The sequence below is a fragment of the Paecilomyces variotii genome (genome assembly GCF_004022145.1).
Source record: "Paecilomyces variotii strain CBS 101075 chromosome Unknown C8Q69scaffold_13, whole genome shotgun sequence".
Classification (NCBI taxonomy): domain Eukaryota; kingdom Fungi; phylum Ascomycota; class Eurotiomycetes; order Eurotiales; family Thermoascaceae; genus Paecilomyces; species Paecilomyces variotii.
In genome coordinates, this window is record NW_021167152.1 from 245102 (window position 1) to 266797 (window position 21696).

The 21696-nt window shown below is 49.0% G+C and overlaps 7 protein-coding genes across 7 annotated transcripts; 3 read left to right on the forward strand and 4 right to left on the reverse strand.

The window, feature by feature from the left end:
- Nucleotides 1–559: 559 nt before the first annotated feature.
- On the reverse strand, nucleotides 560–2381 carry C8Q69DRAFT_95064 (PAP2 domain protein). The gene is made up of 5 exons (XM_028634206.1): nucleotides 2195–2381; nucleotides 2101–2127; nucleotides 1505–1998; nucleotides 1434–1445; nucleotides 560–1378 (listed from the first exon to the last, which is right to left on the reverse strand). Exons 1-5 carry the CDS (start codon nucleotides 2257–2259, stop codon nucleotides 678–680), a joined length of 1299 nt encoding a protein of 432 aa, XP_028481998.1. The 5' UTR covers nucleotides 2260–2381; the 3' UTR covers nucleotides 560–677.
- Nucleotides 2382–3558: 1177 nt separating this feature from the next.
- On the reverse strand, nucleotides 3559–4062 carry C8Q69DRAFT_447547 (hypothetical protein; the record flags this gene model as incomplete). Its single annotated transcript, XM_028629217.1, has 1 exon — nucleotides 3559–4062. One exon carries the CDS (start codon nucleotides 4060–4062, stop codon nucleotides 3559–3561), a length of 504 nt encoding a protein of 167 aa, XP_028481999.1.
- A 6588-nt stretch (nucleotides 4063–10650) lies between these two features.
- On the forward strand, nucleotides 10651–12067 carry C8Q69DRAFT_447550 (putative ER membrane protein Wsc4; the record flags this gene model as incomplete). Its single annotated transcript, XM_028629218.1, has 5 exons — nucleotides 10651–10777; nucleotides 10834–11108; nucleotides 11235–11357; nucleotides 11458–11991; nucleotides 12050–12067. 5 exons carry the CDS (start codon nucleotides 10651–10653, stop codon nucleotides 12065–12067), a joined length of 1077 nt encoding a protein of 358 aa, XP_028482000.1.
- Nucleotides 12068–12869: 802 nt separating this feature from the next.
- C8Q69DRAFT_509989 (ankyrin repeat-containing domain protein) lies at nucleotides 12870–14090 on the reverse strand (the record flags this gene model as incomplete). The annotated part of the gene is made up of 1 exon (XM_028633146.1): nucleotides 12870–14090. One exon carries the CDS (start codon nucleotides 14088–14090, stop codon nucleotides 12870–12872), a length of 1221 nt encoding a protein of 406 aa, XP_028482001.1.
- Nucleotides 14091–15288: 1198 nt separating this feature from the next.
- Nucleotides 15289–16805, forward strand: C8Q69DRAFT_95336 (hypothetical protein). The gene has a single exon (XM_028634207.1). It carries the CDS (start codon nucleotides 15596–15598, stop codon nucleotides 16535–16537), a length of 942 nt encoding a protein of 313 aa, XP_028482002.1. The 5' UTR covers nucleotides 15289–15595; the 3' UTR covers nucleotides 16538–16805.
- A 1088-nt stretch (nucleotides 16806–17893) lies between these two features.
- C8Q69DRAFT_95338 (hypothetical protein) lies at nucleotides 17894–20292 on the forward strand. Its single transcript, XM_028634208.1, has 3 exons — nucleotides 17894–18755; nucleotides 18833–19298; nucleotides 19395–20292. The coding sequence occupies exons 1-3, from the start codon at nucleotides 18200–18202 to the stop codon at nucleotides 19873–19875; spliced, it is 1503 nt and encodes a 500-aa protein (XP_028482003.1). The 5' UTR covers nucleotides 17894–18199; the 3' UTR covers nucleotides 19876–20292.
- C8Q69DRAFT_95339 (putative RNA binding protein) lies at nucleotides 20293–21694 on the reverse strand. The gene has a single exon (XM_028634209.1). It carries the CDS (start codon nucleotides 21454–21456, stop codon nucleotides 20710–20712), a length of 747 nt encoding a protein of 248 aa, XP_028482004.1. The 5' UTR covers nucleotides 21457–21694; the 3' UTR covers nucleotides 20293–20709.
- Between the last annotated feature and the right edge of the window lie 2 nt (nucleotides 21695–21696).

Sequence of the window (21696 nt, forward strand, 5' to 3'; positions counted from 1 at the left end):
GTTGGTGTTCTGTTCTTAATAGAGGCCCTCTATTAGAGGGTAATAATAGTATTAGGTATTAGTAGACGATCTTTATACTACTCTATGGATTATTCATCGGAAGAAGAGCTACCTTGGTTACAAGAGATGCAGAGACAGCTGAAAGAATATTAATTGCGTGGTATAGGTACTTAACATGGTATTGTCCAGCGCATACTCTTACAGAGCGCACATCTTTCTGTATCCACTTGAATTAAGGCAGCGGTATATACTGTGTAGTATACAGGTCCATCTTCCTCGCAGGATGAGAAAAGCTGGGATTTCTTCAATGTCTAATGAAAAGGAACACGGCTACTATTCAAATTCAAGGAGATCAGATGGAAAGCCAACAAGGGGGTATATGATAATTGTATCCAAATGCTGCAACAAATCTACCGCTCATCTTATGAGAAACAAACAATAACCGACCTGCAATCTTTAACATACACGAAACATGATGCAAGATTGAAATGAGGACTCGATCAAGAGAGGCAACAGCCCGCGAAGAAAGGCTCAAGTCGTCATAGAACAGAATAGAACAACAAGACAATGCTCGTTGATCACATCCAGGAGAAGAAATGGATATATCTTCACACATGTCCAAGAGAAGTTCATCATGAGGTCTTGCAGAGAATCGAACCAGCTCCTCATGCGCTGGGTTAGGTGAGTGGGCGCGCGCCCAAGTGATCCGCTTGCGCGAGATGATCCCCTTGAAACGCCGGAGAATGGTACGTCGTATCAGGCTCGTACCGGGCGGCCTGGTCGGTTCCAGCATAATTGGCCGTTCGGGTATAGCCTTCGCGCATCTCATATCCGTCCGTGACATCTTCACTCGAGGAAGACGAGTATTCATCCCCCTCACGGCGTCGCCGGTTATAGGCACCGGGCCCAAAGGGGTTGTTCTCGTATGCAGGAGGGGTTGGAGCGACAGACACTCCGCTAGGCACCGAGAGATCGTTGGACCTCTCCGGCTGCAAGTAAACACCTGTTTCCAATCGCTCCTCATCAGGGTTCCGGAGCGCCACGTTGCTGTCTCCGTACGGCTTTATCTGAGCGACAGGTTCAATAGGAGCAGTGGCCCAGGTGCGGATGGAGTACGCCCGGCCCTTTTTCCACGGCTGCGTTACTGGAGGAAAGTATTGACTGTAGGAAGCCCAGGCGCAGAAGACACCCAGAAGCGAACCGCTGATCACGTCGAATGGGTGGTGTCTGGCATCCATGATACGGGAGACAGCAATGAGCGACGCCGCGATCAGGGGAGTGACAACGATGACCAGCTTCCAGACCTCACCACGGTTATCCATGACATGCAGTTTACCGCAAAGGTATAGCGACAGGTAAAAAAGACCGGCAAAAGAGGCTATCGAGGTCAGTACAATGAATCATACCATCGCCAGAAGTAGACGGAATCTTACAGCTGCTGTGTCCTATACATCGAGATTAGTCTTTCATATCCACCCATCGAGAAACACAAGAAGGAGCTTACCAGACGGCCACGAGCGAAAGCCATCCTTCAACAGTGCCTTGTCGCCGGTACATATGGAGTAGTCGGACAGAGTGAGAGGCGTAGGATCCGTAGTGACCGATGGTTTGCACCGATCGATCAGGTCCGGCCTGGGTCTGCCGCAGGCATTCTTCAAGATCTGCGTGATAACAAACGCCATGGCCTGCGACAGCAGCAGGCCCAGAATACCGCAGTTCAGCTCCCACAGTCTGTCCTTCCACCTGTATGTACCCGAGAGCTTCCTCCTCCCCGATGTCGACGTCGTGGAAGGCTTTTTGTGCGAAAAGAGGCCATCGATGAACAGGGTGTATATCACTATGACCGCCGCCGGGAAAACGAGGGAGATCAATATCGCGTCCTGTATGGGCACCCGTTCATGTACGGCGTATGGGTACATTAGCGTGATGTCTCGCAGGGAGAAGTGCTGATGGAACGGCTCGATCGCATCGAGGATATAGAAGCCTATGACGCAGGCGCTGCGGTGATTTCGCTGTTAGTCTTGAGATCCGTGGCAGGGATGCTTGAAGCAGCAGGTGGTCGCAAGTCGGTCAAAGGCGGAGGAGGGGGGGAGAACAAACATAATAATGACATAGTCGGCGATGTATCTGCGCAAAGTATTAGCAAGACCATCGAGCTCAGAAACCAAGCGTTACAGATGCGATAAAGACTCACGATATCACCACGCGCGCCCTTAGGCGCTTCTTAGAGAATGGTAGTTTGGACGGTAGACGGTCCATAGCGGTGAGCTCGATGCGAACAGAGAAAACCAGCGACAGAAAGATATCTTCTAAGCTCGTCCCAGACGGCGGATCATTGCCAATAATATGCGACGAAATGAAATGGTCGAAACGAATCCTGCGTATCGTCCAGAGTCCAAGTGGTTTGGAAGACAGAAAGAACTTTGTGATCGTCCAGTGTATGCTGTGGCGGAGCAGGGCGAAACACGTAGTTATTCCGCCAAGGTGAATAATCCGGCGCGTTTCAAGCAGAACCTTTTCTTTTTATTATTCCATTCCGTTTCACTCTCGACCATCTTACTATGTAATAATACTCCGTACCAAAGCTCATCAGAAGAATGCTCCGCCAAACACTGGGGCGAGCGTTCTGGCCAGCCACACAGGAAGTCTGTTTTTGCGCTTCCCCAGAAATAATAGCAGCGTCACCGTGCGGGTTGCCTTCTTGGGCGCTAGTGAAGCCATCGTCCAACAGCCAAGCTTTGCTCTGAGCGTCCCAGTGACATGTTGGTGGTTTTTTATTGGAGCCATGGGATTCGTTTCTATACTCGTCTCGAACATTTCGTGCGATCACCAACGCCATATACAGATGGAGCAAGGCGAGGTCATCAAAGAATGCCCCTGAAACGATACCAGGCAGCCATATAAATCTCGAAGGTATGTCACTCTCAGCTTGAGAGTGCTTATTACTATTTTGATAATAATGCAGCTCGGTGAGGCCTATCCCAAAAGGGGATCTACTGCTCCCATAAATAGCACGCCTTGAGCAAGTCGAGGCTAGACGTGATATCTCGGTCGAGAGCTGTCCATACGCGCCACGAAGAATTCTTCTCGACGCTCGTTACTGGAAGCTTAAGCTGGTTCGAGAAGCCAGATGTAGAATGGAACCAGACTGAGGCTCAACACAGCGACCACGCACACAACTTGTGACTGTTCCAGTCGGGAATTTTTCTAGTCCATACAATTTCCAATATGGATGGAGATGCTCCATGAAAATCTTTGATTTCTCTCTTCTCACTTAACTGATGTGGAGATCGAGATCGTCGAACAGGAAGTCATTCGAACCCTATCTATTCGTAGAATTCTATCAATCCAACGAGGGTATCAATAGGCATGTTATAAGTCGGGGGCTCGAACATTGTCTACTCCAAGAAACATATGATGCATCCTCAAATCAGCACCGTGAATGCCGAGGTCGTGCAACTGTGCGTGAGTATCTGATAATGTATTCCTGTGATGCATGTAATGTTATTTCAAAACACCACAACTACCTACTATTCGTATATTGAGCGCAATGGGAACTCATTGAGGAAAACTCGTCGGCTCAGTCAGGATCCTCCCTGCCCTCGAGCGTATGATGTAGACAACAAAAACAGGGTACGTCTGCGTCGCGCGCATAGAGCGATCTCGAGTCTCTCTTTCGTGAATCGCATCGAGCGCCGCGGGCTGGAGGACTTCTTGCACCAGCTGAGTCACCTCAATACTGTCTGTCTGCAGCTGCGCCGGGCTCGAGCCCAGGGAACCATTCCGCAGCTTGCGGATTCGTGTCTCAACGTCATCAAGGAAGCTGTTCGCAGTCTCGCCATCTCCAACGTGAAGTGTGACCGCGCCGATTTGCTCGCGCCCTTGCTCTCTGGCTCCGCCGTCGCGGAAGGTGGTCCTGGAGGATGTAATGCTGAAGCGTTCGATGGTGCCGTTCTCGGGAAGGAGATGAAGAACATTAATTGTGGCACCAAAGTTGCCAACAACAAGGAGCACAGATGGAGTGGTAGAGGGGGTAAATTTGTTTATGAGACGGGCAAGCATGATTATGTGAGTTGAAGATTATTGAATGAAGAGTTATTGATTCTTGATTCACTTGTAACTTGCCAAAGGTTATAAAGAAAGAAACCTACACTTAGTCACAGCGAAGGTTGACGTGGCCGCTACTTCAACGCCAACTACCTACCTACCTACTGTCTCAATATAAAGCGCCTGCCCAACAACTATACCTATATTACCTAAAAGCAGAAGGAGACGAAGCAATTTAATGCTGAAAAAGTACTATATATTAATGAGTAGTTCTATAAGCTTAATAGTCTAATCCGGATATACAATTTTGGCCTTGCAAATATCTCAATTTTGACGAAACATGTTTCTAACTTAGCCAGGGAAAGCCTTAAAGGGTTGCTACAAAGTATGAGCATAATAATTCTATTCCAACTAGTGGGAAATCTGAATTAGTGACCTCAGTTAGATGTATTGCTACAGGTAAGGGGGGGTAATAGCACAACTCTTTATCTGACGTCTAAGCATACCTAGGTATTCAACACCATTTCTCGCTCCTTACTAGGCATATAAGCCAACCTCTCTCATCGAACCTTTTTTCTTCGTGTTACATAGTTCCATTTGCCACACCGATAGATAGACACCATTAGGCCGACGTATTAGCTCGGAACCCCAGCATATTTCTAGGTCTGGGATCAATTCCTACACCTCACTACTAGGAAAGTAGTGACTTTACGTACTCGTTTTCGTTCGATTCCTTTAATTTCTTTCGGATGGCACACAACACGTGCTATGAACACAGTGAGATCGTTGTTAATAGCCAAACAAATCGTGCCGCATTGATCTCGGAAGTATTCTTATCGCATCCCACCAAGCCCCCCAGTACTTAGCCTTCAATGACCCAGGAAACTGTTCAAGAATATAGTTAAATGACCGCTCCTAGCTCTGATTTCTTAAAGCCATCTTCCAAAAGAGGTTGTCCAAGGAAGAGATAAGCCAATGGCATACTAATTTCCATCGAGTTCAGCAAGCACAGCATATAATTCCATCCCGGCATTGTATTAGTACCATATGTCGCATCCATCGCCAACTCCTTTCGCCGATGCAAGCCTGGCCATTGAATGGCGAATATATATCGCAAATCCGCGCGTTCTCCTAGAGACATATGTCGAGCAACGATAACCATCTCCTAAGTCGGCGAGAAGGAATGTTGAGTTTATCCGGACCCTTCTCATCCGAGAGAGACCCTGATACAACTGCGATCTTCGAGAGATGGTCACAACTTCAGCTTGCTTTCAGTATAAGTAGAAATCGCTCTAGATATTATTCGCCGGACATCGCGTTTTTCTTCCGCAGCAGATTTTTCCTCTTCCCTAGCGCTGTCCTGGCTACAATAGATAGTATTCATATACCAGGCCTACTTAAATACTTTGTCGTCTTCTATGCGCGAATCGGTAGCCCCTAACTTTCTAGATAAGATCAAGGAGATCCCTCATCGCTTAATGTAATGTAAGGGCCCCCGATCCGAAATACAATCCTAGGTGCATCTCTCTGAAAAAAGGCCGAACCCGGTGTAGGCGATTAGTCAAGGTTCAGAATATACTTGGCATTAAGAGGATTTTGTTCTGATTTTAATAAAATTAGTTCTTATATTTATAAAGCGCCACTTGCAGATATATTGACTTATTCCAGGCCCGAAGTTCGTTGATAAAGGTATGCTATTTATCTGTAGGTAGGAAGCGCTTTTTCATTTTTCATGCCTTTGGCAAGTTTTATTTTTTTCTGTTTCCCTTGTTTATTCCGTCTAAAGTCATCCGTTGGACGAGGGCAGCTATAAGAACTACACTAGATCTGATTTTCATGATCTATTGGTAGTTAACTAATGTGCACTACGGCCTCAAAGAGAAGAATACGTTAGTTATGCCAAGAAGAATAATATGAAGGGGTCCCAGAAAACGCATATAGTTCTTGAAGTGGTGTAGCTGTTCTTGTCTTGTCAATGTTGATTGATGTGGTAGGATATACAAAATTGAGGGAGGGAAGTAAGCCATAAAGAAGCCGCGTCGTACTCCGCAGAATAACGACTGTTAGTTTCGTCGAATGCAGCTATATAGAGTAGTCTTAAGTCCGCATCATGCCCATGCTCAACCCTCATGGACGACAGCAGGGGTTAATCCTGGCGTCTGCATCCTACCGTGCGCAGAAGCATCATCATCATCATCATCATCATCATCATCATCATCATCAAGAACTGCGAGCGAATAATCGACTCCAACGGACGGGTGATTCGAATGGATTGCCAATGCTTCCATCATTGAGCATTGGTTAATACCTGTTCCGGGTGGCAAAAAAGCATGATCACGACGCAGGGGATTTTAAAGCACAATAAAATAATGAAAAATCCCCGATCGAATCTCCGCTCACCACGTTGTTCAGCCTGAGAGGGCTAGCCAGATCTATGAGCTGCAAGGTCTTATTGCGTGGTCATGAGGAAGGGAAGAAGTATTATTATTATCATCATCTACTCAAAATGAATCAAATCCAACCTCCTGTGACGCGCGCATGCGAGAGAGACACACACAGAGAAAGAGAGAGGAGCGTGCGTGACGGCTTCTGAGTGTGTCCCACCATGATCATCGCGCCTCACGATCCGGGTTTTGCTTTTGCTTCTAGACGTGCGTGTGTGGCACTGGCTTTGAATTTCTCCAGGCCCGTAGGCGAAGCGAATCTCGCGATGGCTGAGACACAGCTTGTGGGATCTTCGATGGAATCGATTCCTGTCGATTCACCTCGTGGAGCCAAGTCCGATAGCCAAGTGGACAATTGGATCGATTGGCGATCTGTGGTTGGACGGGAATTCCGCACCGGCCAGGGATCATCAGGAGTCGAAGCCATTCTGGGAAACGCGGCGTTGTGGACGCCCGCGGGAGATCTATCATATGGCGGGCGAATGATAAATTAGTCTTGGATGCTGCTTTGAGGCTGGGCGATTGGAGCTTTTTCAATTGGAGATGAGACAGCTGTAAGGTACATACAGCATATTTTATATTTCATTTTGGATTCGTTATTAGCCAGTTTTACAGAAGACTCCGTTGGTTGAGAACGATTCAGCTTATACTCTGTTCCTGACGTACCTAGGTAGGTACTACTACTGTTAATTTAATCCTTAACTTGGTTAAAGTGCTTAGTCGGCACTGCAACCGTGGCTTGACCATTGGTGGCGGTGTTTCCCGTCCGAAGGGAAAATAATGGCTTACCATATAAGCCAACGCGAGTCAGGAACCGCAATCTTTCTTTTTTGCCCGTTCTGTTTAACCGGGACCACTGAACACTCCCCTTATTATTATTACGTCGATGGCGTCCGGTAAGCTGAGAGTTGTCGACTCTCAGAATCCGCGCGGTGGATTCACGGAGTCGCAGGATTAATATTAATATTAATATTATTATGATTCGGATTATACATACTTTCAGGACAAGACCTTGTTGTTATTATTGTTATACCCACCCACACACACCCTTTCTCTGGATGGTTGGGGAGGGGACGAGGAGGGGAAGGGGAGGGAGCTAAGAATAAAAACGATAGACGGGAGGTAAAACCAGTGGTCGAGTCGCAGTTGTCGCAGTTCTTAAGATTCGAACTGATAGTTACGATACGAATCAGCAATGATCTCTTGGCCTTATCCTGGCAACATGGCGCAGAGAGTTTGAAACCCGTGCACATGCATGTCGCAGATGGTTCTGGATTGTTTGGTTTCCATTGGCCGACTCGATGGGCTTTCCCCCGCGCCCAAGTCGTTATCGTCGACGGTGATGTGCCGAAGTTCGCGGCAGAAGCCTCTGTAGTACCATAGTAGTACTACTATAATAGTATGCATCTGGATATGCAAGAGTATGACCAAGACGGAAGACATGAGGAGACAGCCCCGCGAGTGCGCGATGCTCATCATCGAACTTGAGGATGGGATTAATATTGAATGGACCTCTGTGGCAAATCCGGCCTGGCCATTCAGAGATTCGTACTGGTCTGGGTGAAACTTGGGGTCCCGTACCAATGTGTGCAGCCATGCTCCGGCCACACATCAGGTCTGCTGTCGACCATCTTGATGGTATTTATTTATTTATTTAAATAATACTCGTCTCAGTCTCGTTGGGAACTGACCATGATGATTATTTTTGTTGCTCTCTGGTCGCGCTGACCGACGGGACCGTACTCGTAATAGTTCACCAGCCATGTCGGTCGCTAGGGTCGCTCGGGGATACTAGCTCTCCTCTAGAGCGTCAGCCACTGCTCGGATGCCGGTACAGCCGCCCGCGAGAGAAGAACTATGGAAGAATTTCAAACAGTTGCATGGGCGACAATGTGACTGCTGAGGGCTCAAGTAGTATGATAGGAGTATCCGAGTAACTATACATACTATAGTTAGTAGTACATAGTGTCAAGGGCTGACGTGCACCCTATCAGTCGCATCATTCCTGGGGGGACGCGGAACCGATCATTTCCCTTGCGGGCGGCGCCATGGTTGCTGACGTGCCAACTTGGAATGTCCCGTGGGCTGCCAAATGCCAACTTTTTGCCCCTGCTGGCGGACCATGGCGGCACGTCAGATCCGGAGATGGTTCAACCAGCCGATATTATTATTCAGGGAGAATACTAATAAAATAAGAAGAATAAACAAAAGAGACTTTATAGTTAACATTGCTGTTGGAATGGTTATGTAATATGTAGTATGAACCTTATTGTCTTTTATGATCTTATTATTGTTTATGATAGAATAATATGATACTTTCTTTTTCTTTTCCTATCTATCCATCTATCTATCTATCTAATTTACCCGATACTAGTACGAGCCCTGATCCATGAATCCGTTCGGTGCTAGAGCCGATGCCAGAACTCCAGGGCCGATCGGTGCGTCGTCCGGTTCTGGCCCTGAGCGTGGGTCGGTGGATCGAGCTTTCTGCGGTACCAGATGAGCGCGATGGCCAACCTCACCGCTGGGGATTGCCTGTTCCAGCTGGCCAGAGCGAGAAGGGGCCGCGTACTTGTTGTCTGTGTGTAGCACAGTATGGTACATAAATAGAGTATGAAATAATCAGACTTAGCAGGAGTGAGTGATCTTCTCTCTGTCTATGTGAAATTGCCTGGCTGTATGGAAAAAGAAAAATAAGCATCAGATAGCTCAACCATAGAGTACCATAGAAGGAAAAACAGAACTAAAGTATGGTAAACAGACTAATCAGACCGCAAATAACTACTCCCCCGGTCTGTACCATAAGAGAGAGAGAGAGAGGGATATCCGGGCCAGCCGCGCCCAGCAACTCAGCAATAATGTGACAGGCCTGGCGCCCTTTCCCGATGCGGTCAGACTTGGTGGCAGTCTTTTTTTTCTTCTCTCTTTTGCATCGTACCCCAACGCGGGATTATCCCTTGACGGTCGTACCATGGGAAGAATGGTGTGTCTCTGGGGGATCGTGTGATGATGACTGTTGTGTACCTAGAGTAAGTAGTAGTATGTAGAGTTAATCAAATGTACATAGACAACTACTAGGAAGAGAGTCGAGTACAAAGCAGAACCACGATGACAGCGGTACGTTGTTAGCACAATCTAGTGAACGGTAGAATCGTCTACAAGAACGCCAGGTGGACCGGGATCGGGTCGACGGCGGCCCCTCGCACGCCGTGAACCAGACGAAGAGAAGCATCGCTCGTAGTCACCAAACCAAGACCAAGAAATCAGAATCTGGGCCAGCACCCACTTCCCGCTTCACAGCAGAAACAAGCCCTCATCCCGTCTCTGCTGTGCTTTGCTTTGCTCTGCTTTGCTCTACTCTCTCGTCCCCTCCTCCTCCACTCACGATCTTCTTCTCTTCCTTTTTTCGTTTCCCTCTCTCTCTCACTCTATCTCTCTCTCTCGATCCCTCGATCCCTTCTGCGTGCCACACCCACTCTTTCTCGTCGTCCTCCTTCCCGGTTCCGTCGTCTCCCACCGGCTGTACCCTCGTTACGCTTGTTTTCTTGCGTTTAGGTGCCGTCCCGGGCGACGATGCCCTCGATCTTCTGACAGCTTGTCCGCGATCGTCGATCATCGAATGCCTCCGCCTTAAAGTCCAGGTATCAGTGCAGGCAGGTGGGTGGCAGGCACATTCGAAAAGGAAACAAACAACGATTATTCACAGGGTAGGTTGGAGGATTGTACTGCACCATAGCGGATAATATTACCTTGGGCTAACACCGCCGCTCTCAATGTTGAAGGGGATCCTCGTTGGCGCAGAACACACTCGTTATTGTTTTGTTTGACGACACCACCTAGAGAAAAAAAAAAGGGAACAGAAAAAAAAATTGTTTCTTTTCTCCGACACTCACGACATTGATACACGTGCAGGAGTCCGGACTGGGTCATTGTTTTTCACCAAGCCACGCTCCGTTTGAGGTGCTAGCCGATCGTGTCGTCCAACATTCAACTCTCGAAGAAAAAGATCAAAGGGTTACTGGTACAGACTGCCAACATCGATTGGAGGCGTTCAAGGGTCACCGTATCGTGAGGGACGGGTGCTCTCGACATCTACTGGGTCGACAGCTCCCAAAACAGGATCTGTTCTGTGACGCGGCGCGGGATTTCACTGTCCGCCATGACTGTCGCTCCGATCTCGATAATGCGGCTGGCGCTGCTGGCTGCGGTGGCCATGCACAGCGTGCTAGCCTCGGAAGACATCTCCTACTGCTCCTCGCAAAACACAGGCTCAGATTTCGATGCTAGTATGTGGTACCGAAAATCCCCTTCGGTCGAGTAAATTGCTAACAAGAATCTACAGTGGCATCCACATACCAATCCTACGGACTGTGCGAGCAGACCTGTAATGCCGATTATGCTTATGCTATCTTGCAAGGACATGACTGCTGGTGTTCCAACTATGCCCCGAGCGAGACGACCTCGGCCAGCGATTGCTCCGAATCTTGTCCCGGCTACCAAAGCGATAAATGTGGAAACGTTTCAAAAGGCCTCTACGTTTATTATCAGATGGCAAACGTTCTCCCCTCGGGTACTCAATCATCCAGCAGTAAAACCGCTGCTGCCACCTCCAAGGCGGTTAGTTTCACCCCAGATCCTTTTAACTTTTTTGGTCCGCGTCGTGCGATTCTTGCGAGTCTTTCTGCAATGTGATACCCAAGCGTTTCCTTTCTCGTCATTGTACATGGTTTTGACGACAACCAGGAGAGTACTACTGTTAGTGCTGAGCCTGAGCCCGTGACTGTGACGGTGACTGCGTCGAATGACCAGACGAACACCGTCGTCACAGTGACCCCTAGTTCTTCAACTTCAACATTGCCTACTACTGTACGGGTTACTCTCCTTCGAATGTTGGAATTCGCACGACGCACGGACCAAATCATTTGTGATGAATGTTGGGGAATGTAAGCGCTAACTTGTGCCATAGACATCCAAGTCGTCTTCTAGTAGCAGCTCCAGCTCGGAGTCGACTACCGCTTCACAGACTGTTCCGGCAACCACTAGCAAGCCATCTCTTTCCGTGCAGACGGTGGCTGGTCAGCCAGTGACGGTCACCATCCAAAATCCGGAGTCGACAATGGCGGCTGGCCAGGAAGGAACCCACAAGTCCACCAGCAGCTCTGCATTGAGCGGCGGTGCTATTGCAGGAGTTGTCGTCGGCTCTCTCGCTGGAGCTGGTGTTCTCCTCGGTTTCCTTTTCTGGTTCTGCTACGCTCGCCGCCGCTCCGCTGCTAGCGACGGTTCATACGACCCCAGCATCCAAGGCAACCTGCTCGATGGACGCCGTCACAGCAAGACTTCGCAGATGAGCATAATGAGAAACATTCCCTCATCACCAACTGGGGCGGCTGCCTTCACAGATAACCGCATGAACAAGGAGGCGACTCTGTATCCCAACGGGCATCGCCTCAGCAACGTTTCCCTCCAGGATAACCAGGATTACTCACGACCCGTCCTCCGGGTAAGTAACACTGATGTTTCTTACTACTCGTGAAGTCGACATGCTAACGTTCGTCTAGCTTACGAACCCCGACTAAGTCAACGTATTCAATTACGGTAGCGACCTACCACTGTAATCAATTTCCTTACCCTATTTGATTTGCACAGCATGGCGAACACTGTGGTGTTATGATACCCATCTTCTTTTCCAACACAACTTGTTTCCTTGCTCCAATCTGCTTGTGCGCAGTCATCGCTTTGACTGACTCTCTTTCGCGGATGACTTCCGAGAAACGCAAGCTGGTAGTCTACTGCTGTGGTCTATCCTTTTGCATTCAGGGGAGGTTGTTTTCCCCTGACACGTGTATTACGACCTCATGTGCCTTCGCATCCTCGTCGGGATTGTCGATGACTTGGTTGGCTATTCGCCTTCCCGTCTTGTTGCCGCACTCCACGATGTGTGGCATTTAATCGCTTCTCGGGAACACAACTGCAGCATATCCGCGCATTTATCTTTTCCTGAGACCGCTCTTTTCAACCCTCTTTCATTCCTTCCAAGAGAACATAGAATTCTTGAACACGACGAACCGGATTGGTGGTTTGCTAGGGTGGGAATAATGGTGTATACCGAGGTGGAGCTTCTTTGCAGATAGTCCTGGGATCCAGAAGGCGTTTTTCGAGTACATACCTCCTACATATCATACGAATGCTATGCCCTTGAATTATTGATTTATGTACCGAGCAGTTATTATAGTGGACCCTTTGTTCGAGTGCATCCTTTGAAGAATATACAACTGGATTCCGGAAATAATTCAATTCATTCCGCTGTCATAACTGCGCCTTGGGTATCTAACTCGTACATCAAACCAATCGATCAGTCTTCCACGATCCTTCCGCGTATCACAACCATGCTCTCGCCTGCCAGGGAGACTGCATGGTCCGCACGCTATCTTCGTGACAACGCTCAACAGCCAGGTCGATGGGAGTCCTGCCGTGGCGGTCTCTGACAGTCGGGTCCGCGCCAACAGCACACAATACCTCGACGATGTCTCCGCGGTCGTACATGGCTGCCAGATGCAGCGGCGTCTCCCCAAACCGATTCGGCCAGTTCACCCATGCGCCGCGACGGATCAGCAGCTGGATAATCTCACAATCTCCCCCGTTGACGGCATAGTGCAATTCGGAGTCCCTATTCTCCCCAGCGAGATTGATGCGCACTCCGGCCCTGAGCATGAACCTGACTGCCTCCGTCTGACGGCTCAGCGCAGCCTGATGAACGGCCGTTCCACCCCATCGATCCCTCGCAGTCAGAACAATCCCCGCATCGAACAACAACTGAATCGTCTTGGGGTTCTGCGCATAACACGCATTCCACAACGCCGTCTCCCCATTCGGCTTCCTCGCAGACACAACCTCTCTCAGTCCCAACCCGAGCAAATACTCCGTCACTCGATGATCGGAATTCCTCACCGCAGAATGAAGAACCGTTCCCCCTTCCTCAACCTCCCAGATATCCGCCCCTTTCTCAACAACCATCTTGACAATCCCAAGAGCGCAATTCTCCGCAACCGCATGCATCACCCCAGGTCCAGTAACATCCGCCCCAGCCTCAATGAGTCTCTTGACCATCTCATCCGAGCCCGCTGTCGCCGCAGCACCCAACGGAACAGCACTATCCCTCTGTCCCACATCCCCCAGACACGGATCTGCCCCAAACTCCAGCAAAAGCTCCGCAATATCAAATCGGAAATGATACAACGCACACTTCAACATCCTCACCCCCGTAACCGTATACGCATTCGGATCGACGCCAAACTCGAGGAATTTCCTCACGCTTCCGTACCGCCCATCCACGATGCAGGTGACTAGTGGTTCAACGGGGTGTTTTTCCTGTCTGGCTCGACGCCCACCAGCTGTCGTCGCTAGGAGGGCCCATTTCTCGTAGTCGGCTGGGCTGGCGAGGGCGTAGAGCTTGCCTGCTTGGTGGAGACAAGGGCGGAGAAGATGGTTGATCCGACGAGACGTCGCTGAGAGGTGGCATAGGTCTTGCACGGAGAGGTAGTCGGAGACGAGGATGATTAGTTCTGGTGGTAGGGAGGTGAATTTAGTGAAGGTGGCCATTTTTTGCATGGTTCGAGTAGATAGATAGATGGATGGATGGATGAGGATGGCAGATGGCAGATGTAATGCAGTATGGATATTTCGAGATGTTCGAGTTCGAGTTCAAGTTTGGTTCAAGATATGAAGCTCCCAAGAAGATGGCCCTGCTGATCTGCTCTGCTCTGCTCTGTTATTGTATGTTCAAGTCCAGTTCTGAACAAGACAAGACAAGAATAGCATGAACAACACCACTATCAATCACCCTGGGGGGATGAATTCCCCGACAAACTTCACATGACAATAAAAGAAAAGTGAATATGTGTTTTGGAAAAAGCCAACGATGAGGAAGGAAAAGAAACAAAGCATCCTGAACATAACATCCTACAGATAGAAATTGACGGTATTCCCAGCCGCCATGATATGCTATAGGACCCGCTATATGTATCGTCGGGGACAACAATCACCATAAGGACAAGGACAACAATAACGACAACATCTTGATTGTGTATATATGTGTATATGTATACATGGAAGGAATAGATAATAAGATGTATGTGAATGAATAAGTCTGGCTTTGTGCTATGCTATGCTATGAATGATAGTATAAAGGTAGGAGGAGATTGCCTTCTTTTCCTCTTCTCCTTTGTTGTTGGATGGGTTAGTTTAAGTTACTAGTGATATTGACTATTTTTATATTGTTTATACTACAGATTTTGTGGGATTATCTGGCAATGCTATATCTATTTCGTTAATTCCGCTAATTTGAGTAGAGTTACTTGTGCTAGGGATTAGAGAGGGAGAAATGAATTTGTGAATGGACTATGTATGTAGATAAGCTGTGGAGTTTGAGTAGGAGTTCTTCAACAATAAGTATTATTTCTTTCTTTCTCTTAAACGAAAGCCAGAAGTTTCATAAAGTATATCTAGCACAGGGTAAATCTCTGGGCCGAGGCAGTTGCAAAGATAAGTCTACTGCGCATATGCATTTAGATGTAGCCGACCCCAGTTCAGACACTGATGCGCTATCCTAATGGGTGATATCTTCATCCATCTCTACACAGAGTCATTTAATGTTCTCCCAGAATACTAACCTCTAGGCTAGAGCTACTTGTTTACTTGTATACTACCTCTGTTGTGCCTGAACTCTATGTCACGTGATCAAAGATCTTTACCTGCCGCGGGGGTCCGCAGACTGTCATAGACTCATAGGTCCCTGTTACCAGGTCAGTTGGGACCACCGATATTTGGTTCTTATTGAGCAATTAAAATAGCTGCGGACTGTGCAGCTGAATCCGATCGATCTCTTCGGCCCTCGCCGCCGAAAAGGGTTTAAAGGGATCGGGTCCACGAGATCGCGTCTAGCCGGCTTTAAGTCGCATGTCGTTTTTGAGAGTCCAACGCGCCAACTACTGTTCTACGCGTCTTTCTATGCAAACAGTTCCTTACCTGTTTGGGTCTATTTGAAGCTATTCGTGACTGCTGCTTTTGCTATTTGATCTTCTTACCTTCATATTAATATAACGATCATGGCATCAAATCCACCGACTGAGCCACCGAGCTCGAACGCGTCGACCGCGACGCCGACCGCGCCGACATCAAATCTCATAACTATCCCCCCCGAACTCGAGACGTTTCGAGAGAAGCTGTTCCATTTGGATAAACATTCCCCATATACGATGTCATCCGCGCAATTCCACCACCTGTTCCCCTTCGTCGATAATATGTTTACCCGAAATCGCGTCACCCCGAAGGCTGATGGTAGAGTAGTACACTACTATTGGTGCCGGCTATGGAGGAAGACGGAGCGTCCGACTGTTCCACCCGAGCAGAGGCAACGGCAGCGGACATCGCGCAAGCCGCAGGCCTGTCCCTTCAAGATGAAGGTCCAGGATAATGGGGTGACAGTGGTGATTGAACTGACTGCTGGTGTTCATAATCACGACTATGAGTTAATGGCGCATAAAGCCACCACTGCAGTGCGACAGCTTGCTGCGCAGGAGGTTGCAAAAGGCTATAAACCTGCAGAGGTCAAAAAGATGCTGTTTAACCCCCAAAACGGAAATCGGGAAGCTATCCTCGCCGCTGGTGGAACGAAATTCAATATCCAAGATATCCACAACGCCGCTCAGGTACATGCGAAAAGAAAACAAGCTGATGTCAAGCTTGACGAAGAGATCTGGCCACTTCCGCGCCGGAGGTTTGAACTTCACAAGATTCTTGATGGGATTCAGTATGCGTACTATAAGATCGAGGCAGAGACTGCTAACTGGCCTGAGGCTCTTTGCGATAGGGCGATTAAAAGATGGATCCAAGACGTACGTCAGGTCACTGAATCTATACGACGTCAAGGGGCAGAAGAGCTGAGAGCGCAATTGCGAGCGGAGGATCGGGAGCTGCTGAGAGAGTCGCCCCAAAGTTCCGTGGTTGAAACTACAAATATTGGAGGGCTAGATTCGAGGCAGACCTAACTGAGGTCAACGCTGTGGATATTCTGCATCGGAAGATGCCTTGACTGAGCGGTGCAGGATCTAGGAGATGGCGATTCCATCTCGTTTGATCTTGTCCTTTTCATGATCCAACCTTGGGGTGGTCGACCCGCCGCCGATAGCTGGTCTGCAGCAGCAGACCACTACGACTTTGTCAAAGAACATCGTCTGTCTCAACTCTTCGAGGGACTTGTCCGCGCCGTTGTTTGGGATCGCTAAAATGATCTGACGACGGAAATGCAGAACTTGGGTGTCACTTTCTCTGACATCTTCTCTCACCTGCACCCTACGCTTGAGCGACGTGTTATTGCAAACAAGAGAAAATGCTACTAATTTATTGAGAGCTTGTCATAGAAAAGCTATAACCTGCAAGCATTATATGACAAAGGTCGATTAGTATGGATGTATCCATGTATTATATAATTCTTCTCTTATTTTCTTTTATTTTCTTTCTTTTTTCTTCTTTTTTTTCCCTCCTGATTACCTTCACGACTCCGGCCTACGGTAACTAGCTATCAATGATTATCAATTTATTTTGCACAGCTCTCTTCATGGCGGTATGCGATCGGCCTGATAATGATTGCTCACGGGACAGTTTTACCGGATCGGGAGTTGGCTCCCCTCCAGCACTTTTCCTCTTTGGTACAGCCGGTCCAGCGCCAACTGTATTCGAACCACGTCCAAGCAATCGCCATGCTCGAAGTCATTATATTCGCCTCTCTCCGCGCACCTGCCAGTCCGGGGGTGTGCGATGCGAAGGGGCACCGTTGTCGAATCACGGGGAACTGATGACCGGCTATTTGAAGCAACAAACGACGCTCGAATGCGAAGGAAATGGAAGGATAATGCGACTCGGAACTTTGGTATGGAGAGAAGCTGATGGCGAGAGAATGAGGAGATTCAGTCGACGAGTAATCAATCGCGCGCCTGAATCAGAATGCTGCGATCGGATGGTGATTAGATTCTGCTCGACTATAGCTCAACAGTGTACGACGGCACAGTACTGCATTAGCAAACCATGTCATGAATGAGATGATGCGAACCAAGAGAGGCCATACGCTTCACGACAAGCGGTATCTTTGCAGTATGCCATCCAGCACCAGCACCAGCATCCGCTCGATTCTTTTTCCGCTATCTATCCCTCCGCAGGTCAACCCAGGTCAATCAATCAATTCTCTTGGACAAAACCAGCCAGCCGCTGGGGCTAACCCCTCAAGAGGTAATTGATGCCATTTACGTGTGGGGAGCTGCGCTTATCAGCATCTCTTATCTGCATCTCCTCACCCAACATAGTAAAACCATTCGACAGGACCGCTGGACGCTTTTCCAGTGCAACCGCGGTGGGACATTCGTCTGTCGTTCAATCGTAGCTAGACTGCGAGAGGCTGCAATCTACACACCGTCTTTAAAGTCCTCGTCTCCGGCTCTTTGCTTTCCGACAGAATGTACATATCTGCTCCTGCGCCATTCGCTACTGCTATACTCTTGCCCGAAGGACGAGACTCCTCTGGATTTGATGCCGATTATTCTTGATTGATCATTTATAATATATTATCATATTCCATGTTAGCTTAGCTGTTCATACCTCCCTCGCTAATTGATCTATACATATACACTTCCGCGGCAGCCTGCCGCACCGGCGAGATGGCCTACTTGGAGACGCTCAAAATGCTGGACCCCATGTGGGTAATCGGGGTCATCATGCTTTCAATGAGCACAGTGTATTTCATCACGAATAAAGCACAGCGTGTTGCCCTCTTCGATCGCGTCAGCTTCCGTGGCCGCAAAGCCTCGACGGCCGCTACACCACCGCGTTCGCTATCCCCCGAGAAGAAAGGCAGTACAGCTCCTGTATCACCGCCGAGCTATAGCGATACTCTACCGCCTCAGCGCCGGGAGGTTCTTCCAATTCTTGCGAAAGAACTGCCCGACACGCTGGGAAAATTGCCCTGCAGGGCTGTCAGCGAGGAGGAAGTCAAAAAACACATCCTCCCGATGACCGCGAACTATATGACGAGTGAACCGAACAAATATACCCCAACTGGCTTCTCGGCGGAAGAGATCCGAGCTATGGGAGATTTCCCAAACTATGCGGAACTCAGTGGTGTACCTTTACCACAGGCTTATGCTGAATTCGATATTGATAAGGCTCGCCCACGACCTTATCGTCCGTTTAGATGGGCCTATCACCAGACAATGTGTATGTCTTGCTAGCGTTATTCTCTCGAAACACCCCCCCTTCCAGGGCCAATAGACTAACATCTCAACTCTCAACAGCGTTGAAGAAAATGGAACCCGACTGGTGGATCGAATTCGAAAACACCTACAAGGAGCGACTCGCGCAGCGAAAAGCCCTATACGCAAAGCACGGCAAAGCCGTGCTCGATTACCTCCCCGGCTCCGAACTCGCATGCAAAGAACTCATGGAAATGGTCCTTCAATTCATCTGCGCTCGCTACCCGCAGTATTTCAGTCTAATCGACAAGCGGATTTTCAAGAACCGGATCCTAGGCACCGAAGTCGTTATCAAGAGCAAGCATCCGCTGGAGATCCTCATGGATAATGTCCCCGAGGACTTTGGTATCGTGCTGCGTGACGATCAGACGGGGTTCTATTTCTTCCGTGCTGGTGTGATCTGTTCGTCGTTGGGATGGAATGTTGCCACGAAGATTGGGATGCAGTTGCATGAGATTCATGCCCCTATTCCGGATTATAAGGAGAAAATGCAGTTTTCTATGGATCGGTATGATCCCCCTCCCTCTCCCCCAAAATCCCAACTATCATTTTTCTTCCTCATGATATGTATATGTATATGTATATAATCTAACCTACTCAATAGCTTCTTCTCCAAAATGCCCACCGACAAACCCATCCAACGCGGCTCCTGGGGTCTCGAAGTCGACCAGCCTCTCTTCATGCCTCCCGGCGACCCTCACGAAGCCCTCCGAAGTGTCCAAAACCCCAACCTTCGTCTCGAAGACTGCCACCTCCGGGTAGACTGGCAAACACTACGCCGCCTCCCTCTCTCGGCCGCCATCGTATTCAATTTCAAAGCCCTCTTCACGCCCGTTACGGAATTCCGAAACGAGCCATGCATCCCTGCTCTAGTGGCTACGTTGCTGAAAGAAGGGAAAAAGAGCCTCATGGAGTATAAGAGTACATGGCATGTGGAACATGTTGTTTTGCCGAAGATGGAAGAGTGGAGTAAGGAGCAGGAGGAGAATGGGCTCATGGAGAAAGGGTGGAAGGTTGAGACGCTGGATGAGAGTCCGTGGTTTAAGGGGTGGGAGGAGAAATGGCATCGGCAGCAGGGGTATTAGGTTGATGAATTTTGGTTTGGTTATCAGGGATTATTTCAATGATGAGGGGGAAAAATGAGAGGAATGGAACCATGATGACGATTGACGTTTGGTTCTTATTGCAATGAAGAATATACCGGATTCGTTTGTTTGTATAGGTGGCTATTTTGTAGGAGTCGGGGACTTCTCGATACCATTTTGGTACTTGTCTTTTGTGTACTGCGTCAAATATGACTATGGAATATGGATATATTATATTTCCAGTGATAGATATCTAGAACAGGGTATATCTATATAAGCAGAAGCTTCGTCTCCACTTTTGGTGAATCAGCTCCCTGATATTTGCTAAAGAGATCCCCTCTGCTCGACAATCCTTTCACGGCGCCACCTGTCATGTACAGTAAGTACATCGGACCATTGTTCGCTTCTGCGTTCCAGATGTTCTCGGGCAAAGCCAACTCACGTTCTGGAGATGTCCCTGACAGGCCGAATGGTACGGATGGAATTGCCGCATGAAGAGCCTGGATGCTCGTGTCTTTGTTTTCCCCGATATGTCCCCATTCCGAGGCAGAATGATGGTCTGATTTCGGATCCCCGGGACCTTGGGATATCGCTGTGGGAGAGCAAGTAAGGCTCAGGAACGGAAGGACGCTGGAGAGTGTCGATCTATTGGCTTCACACAGCTGTAGCTGAGTGACTAGCGTCTGGACATGCAGTGCTGTCAACGGCAACAGACAAGACAACCGTAAGCGGCAGGTCGGAAGAGAAAAGAAGTAGCCCGTCAGTCTGAGTTTCTACTCCCTCGTAGTGTTACGCCTTGGAGTCCAAGATTCCCGCGACTCGATTCAGAAAAAATCAGTCCTCGCTAGCGTGTCCGGAGGATTCAGCATCACTGTGTCGACTGCCTTCGTTGCTGTGGTCGCTTTCGTTCTCTAGCTCTTCGAGCTCATCAGCCAACGGGCTGACCCTCTCTTCCAACAAGTCCAGGTCTTCCAGCTGCTGTCTAGACGGAATTTTCCAAAGACTCGTCGCGCACACGCGATCCTTGGTCAACAGATCGTCCACGAACTGGTCGATCGTTGTCAGCACGAATCCCTCTCGCATCCTGCGTCTCAATTTCCGGTAGTCCAACAGCAGCGGTTCTAGCGACTTGTAAATATCGACAGGATCAAAGGTTAGTCGGATATAAAACGCTGCCAGTGCGCGCAGATACTTGAAATCGCCACGGGATTTCACCACACCGTTATCCGCGTCCTCTGCTGTGTCGCCTTCCGCATCACTCCCTGGATCGGTGAAATTCAGATACTCCAACACGATGTCCTTCTCTGGCGCGAGCTGCAGCATCTTGAACGCAAGACACAGGAACGGTGTTGGTTTTTGCCCAACGCCATACGTCCCTCCGATAGAGGTCAGTTCCGCTGCGCGATCACACAGAGTGGCGGCATTGAGACCGAAGCATTGTTCTTTCCAGTAGTATGAGTCCGTGATGCGGTCGCGGACAGCCTTTTCGAATAGCGTCGCGGGGTTGACACCGCGGATTAGGGGACCCGTGTAGCCGCGGTTGTCGAGGAGTGCGCTGGCATCGGCACGGTGGGTTGCCATCTTGATGCTGGCTCTGCTCCTTGTCTCTTGGAGTCTGTGACTGCAAAGAAGCTCGTTCAAGGCTGGTCCAAAGGAAGGAGGGCTGAAGCTCTCTGTGTGGCTTCTCGGTCACTGCTCTGTAAAGCCGTGTAAAGAGGGGTGAGGATCAAAAGAAGCAGCACGCACACACCCAGAGAGAGAGACGGCAGCTTCTCTCTAGCCAAATGACGTTGGGGCTGTGGTCAAGATCGATGTCGCAAG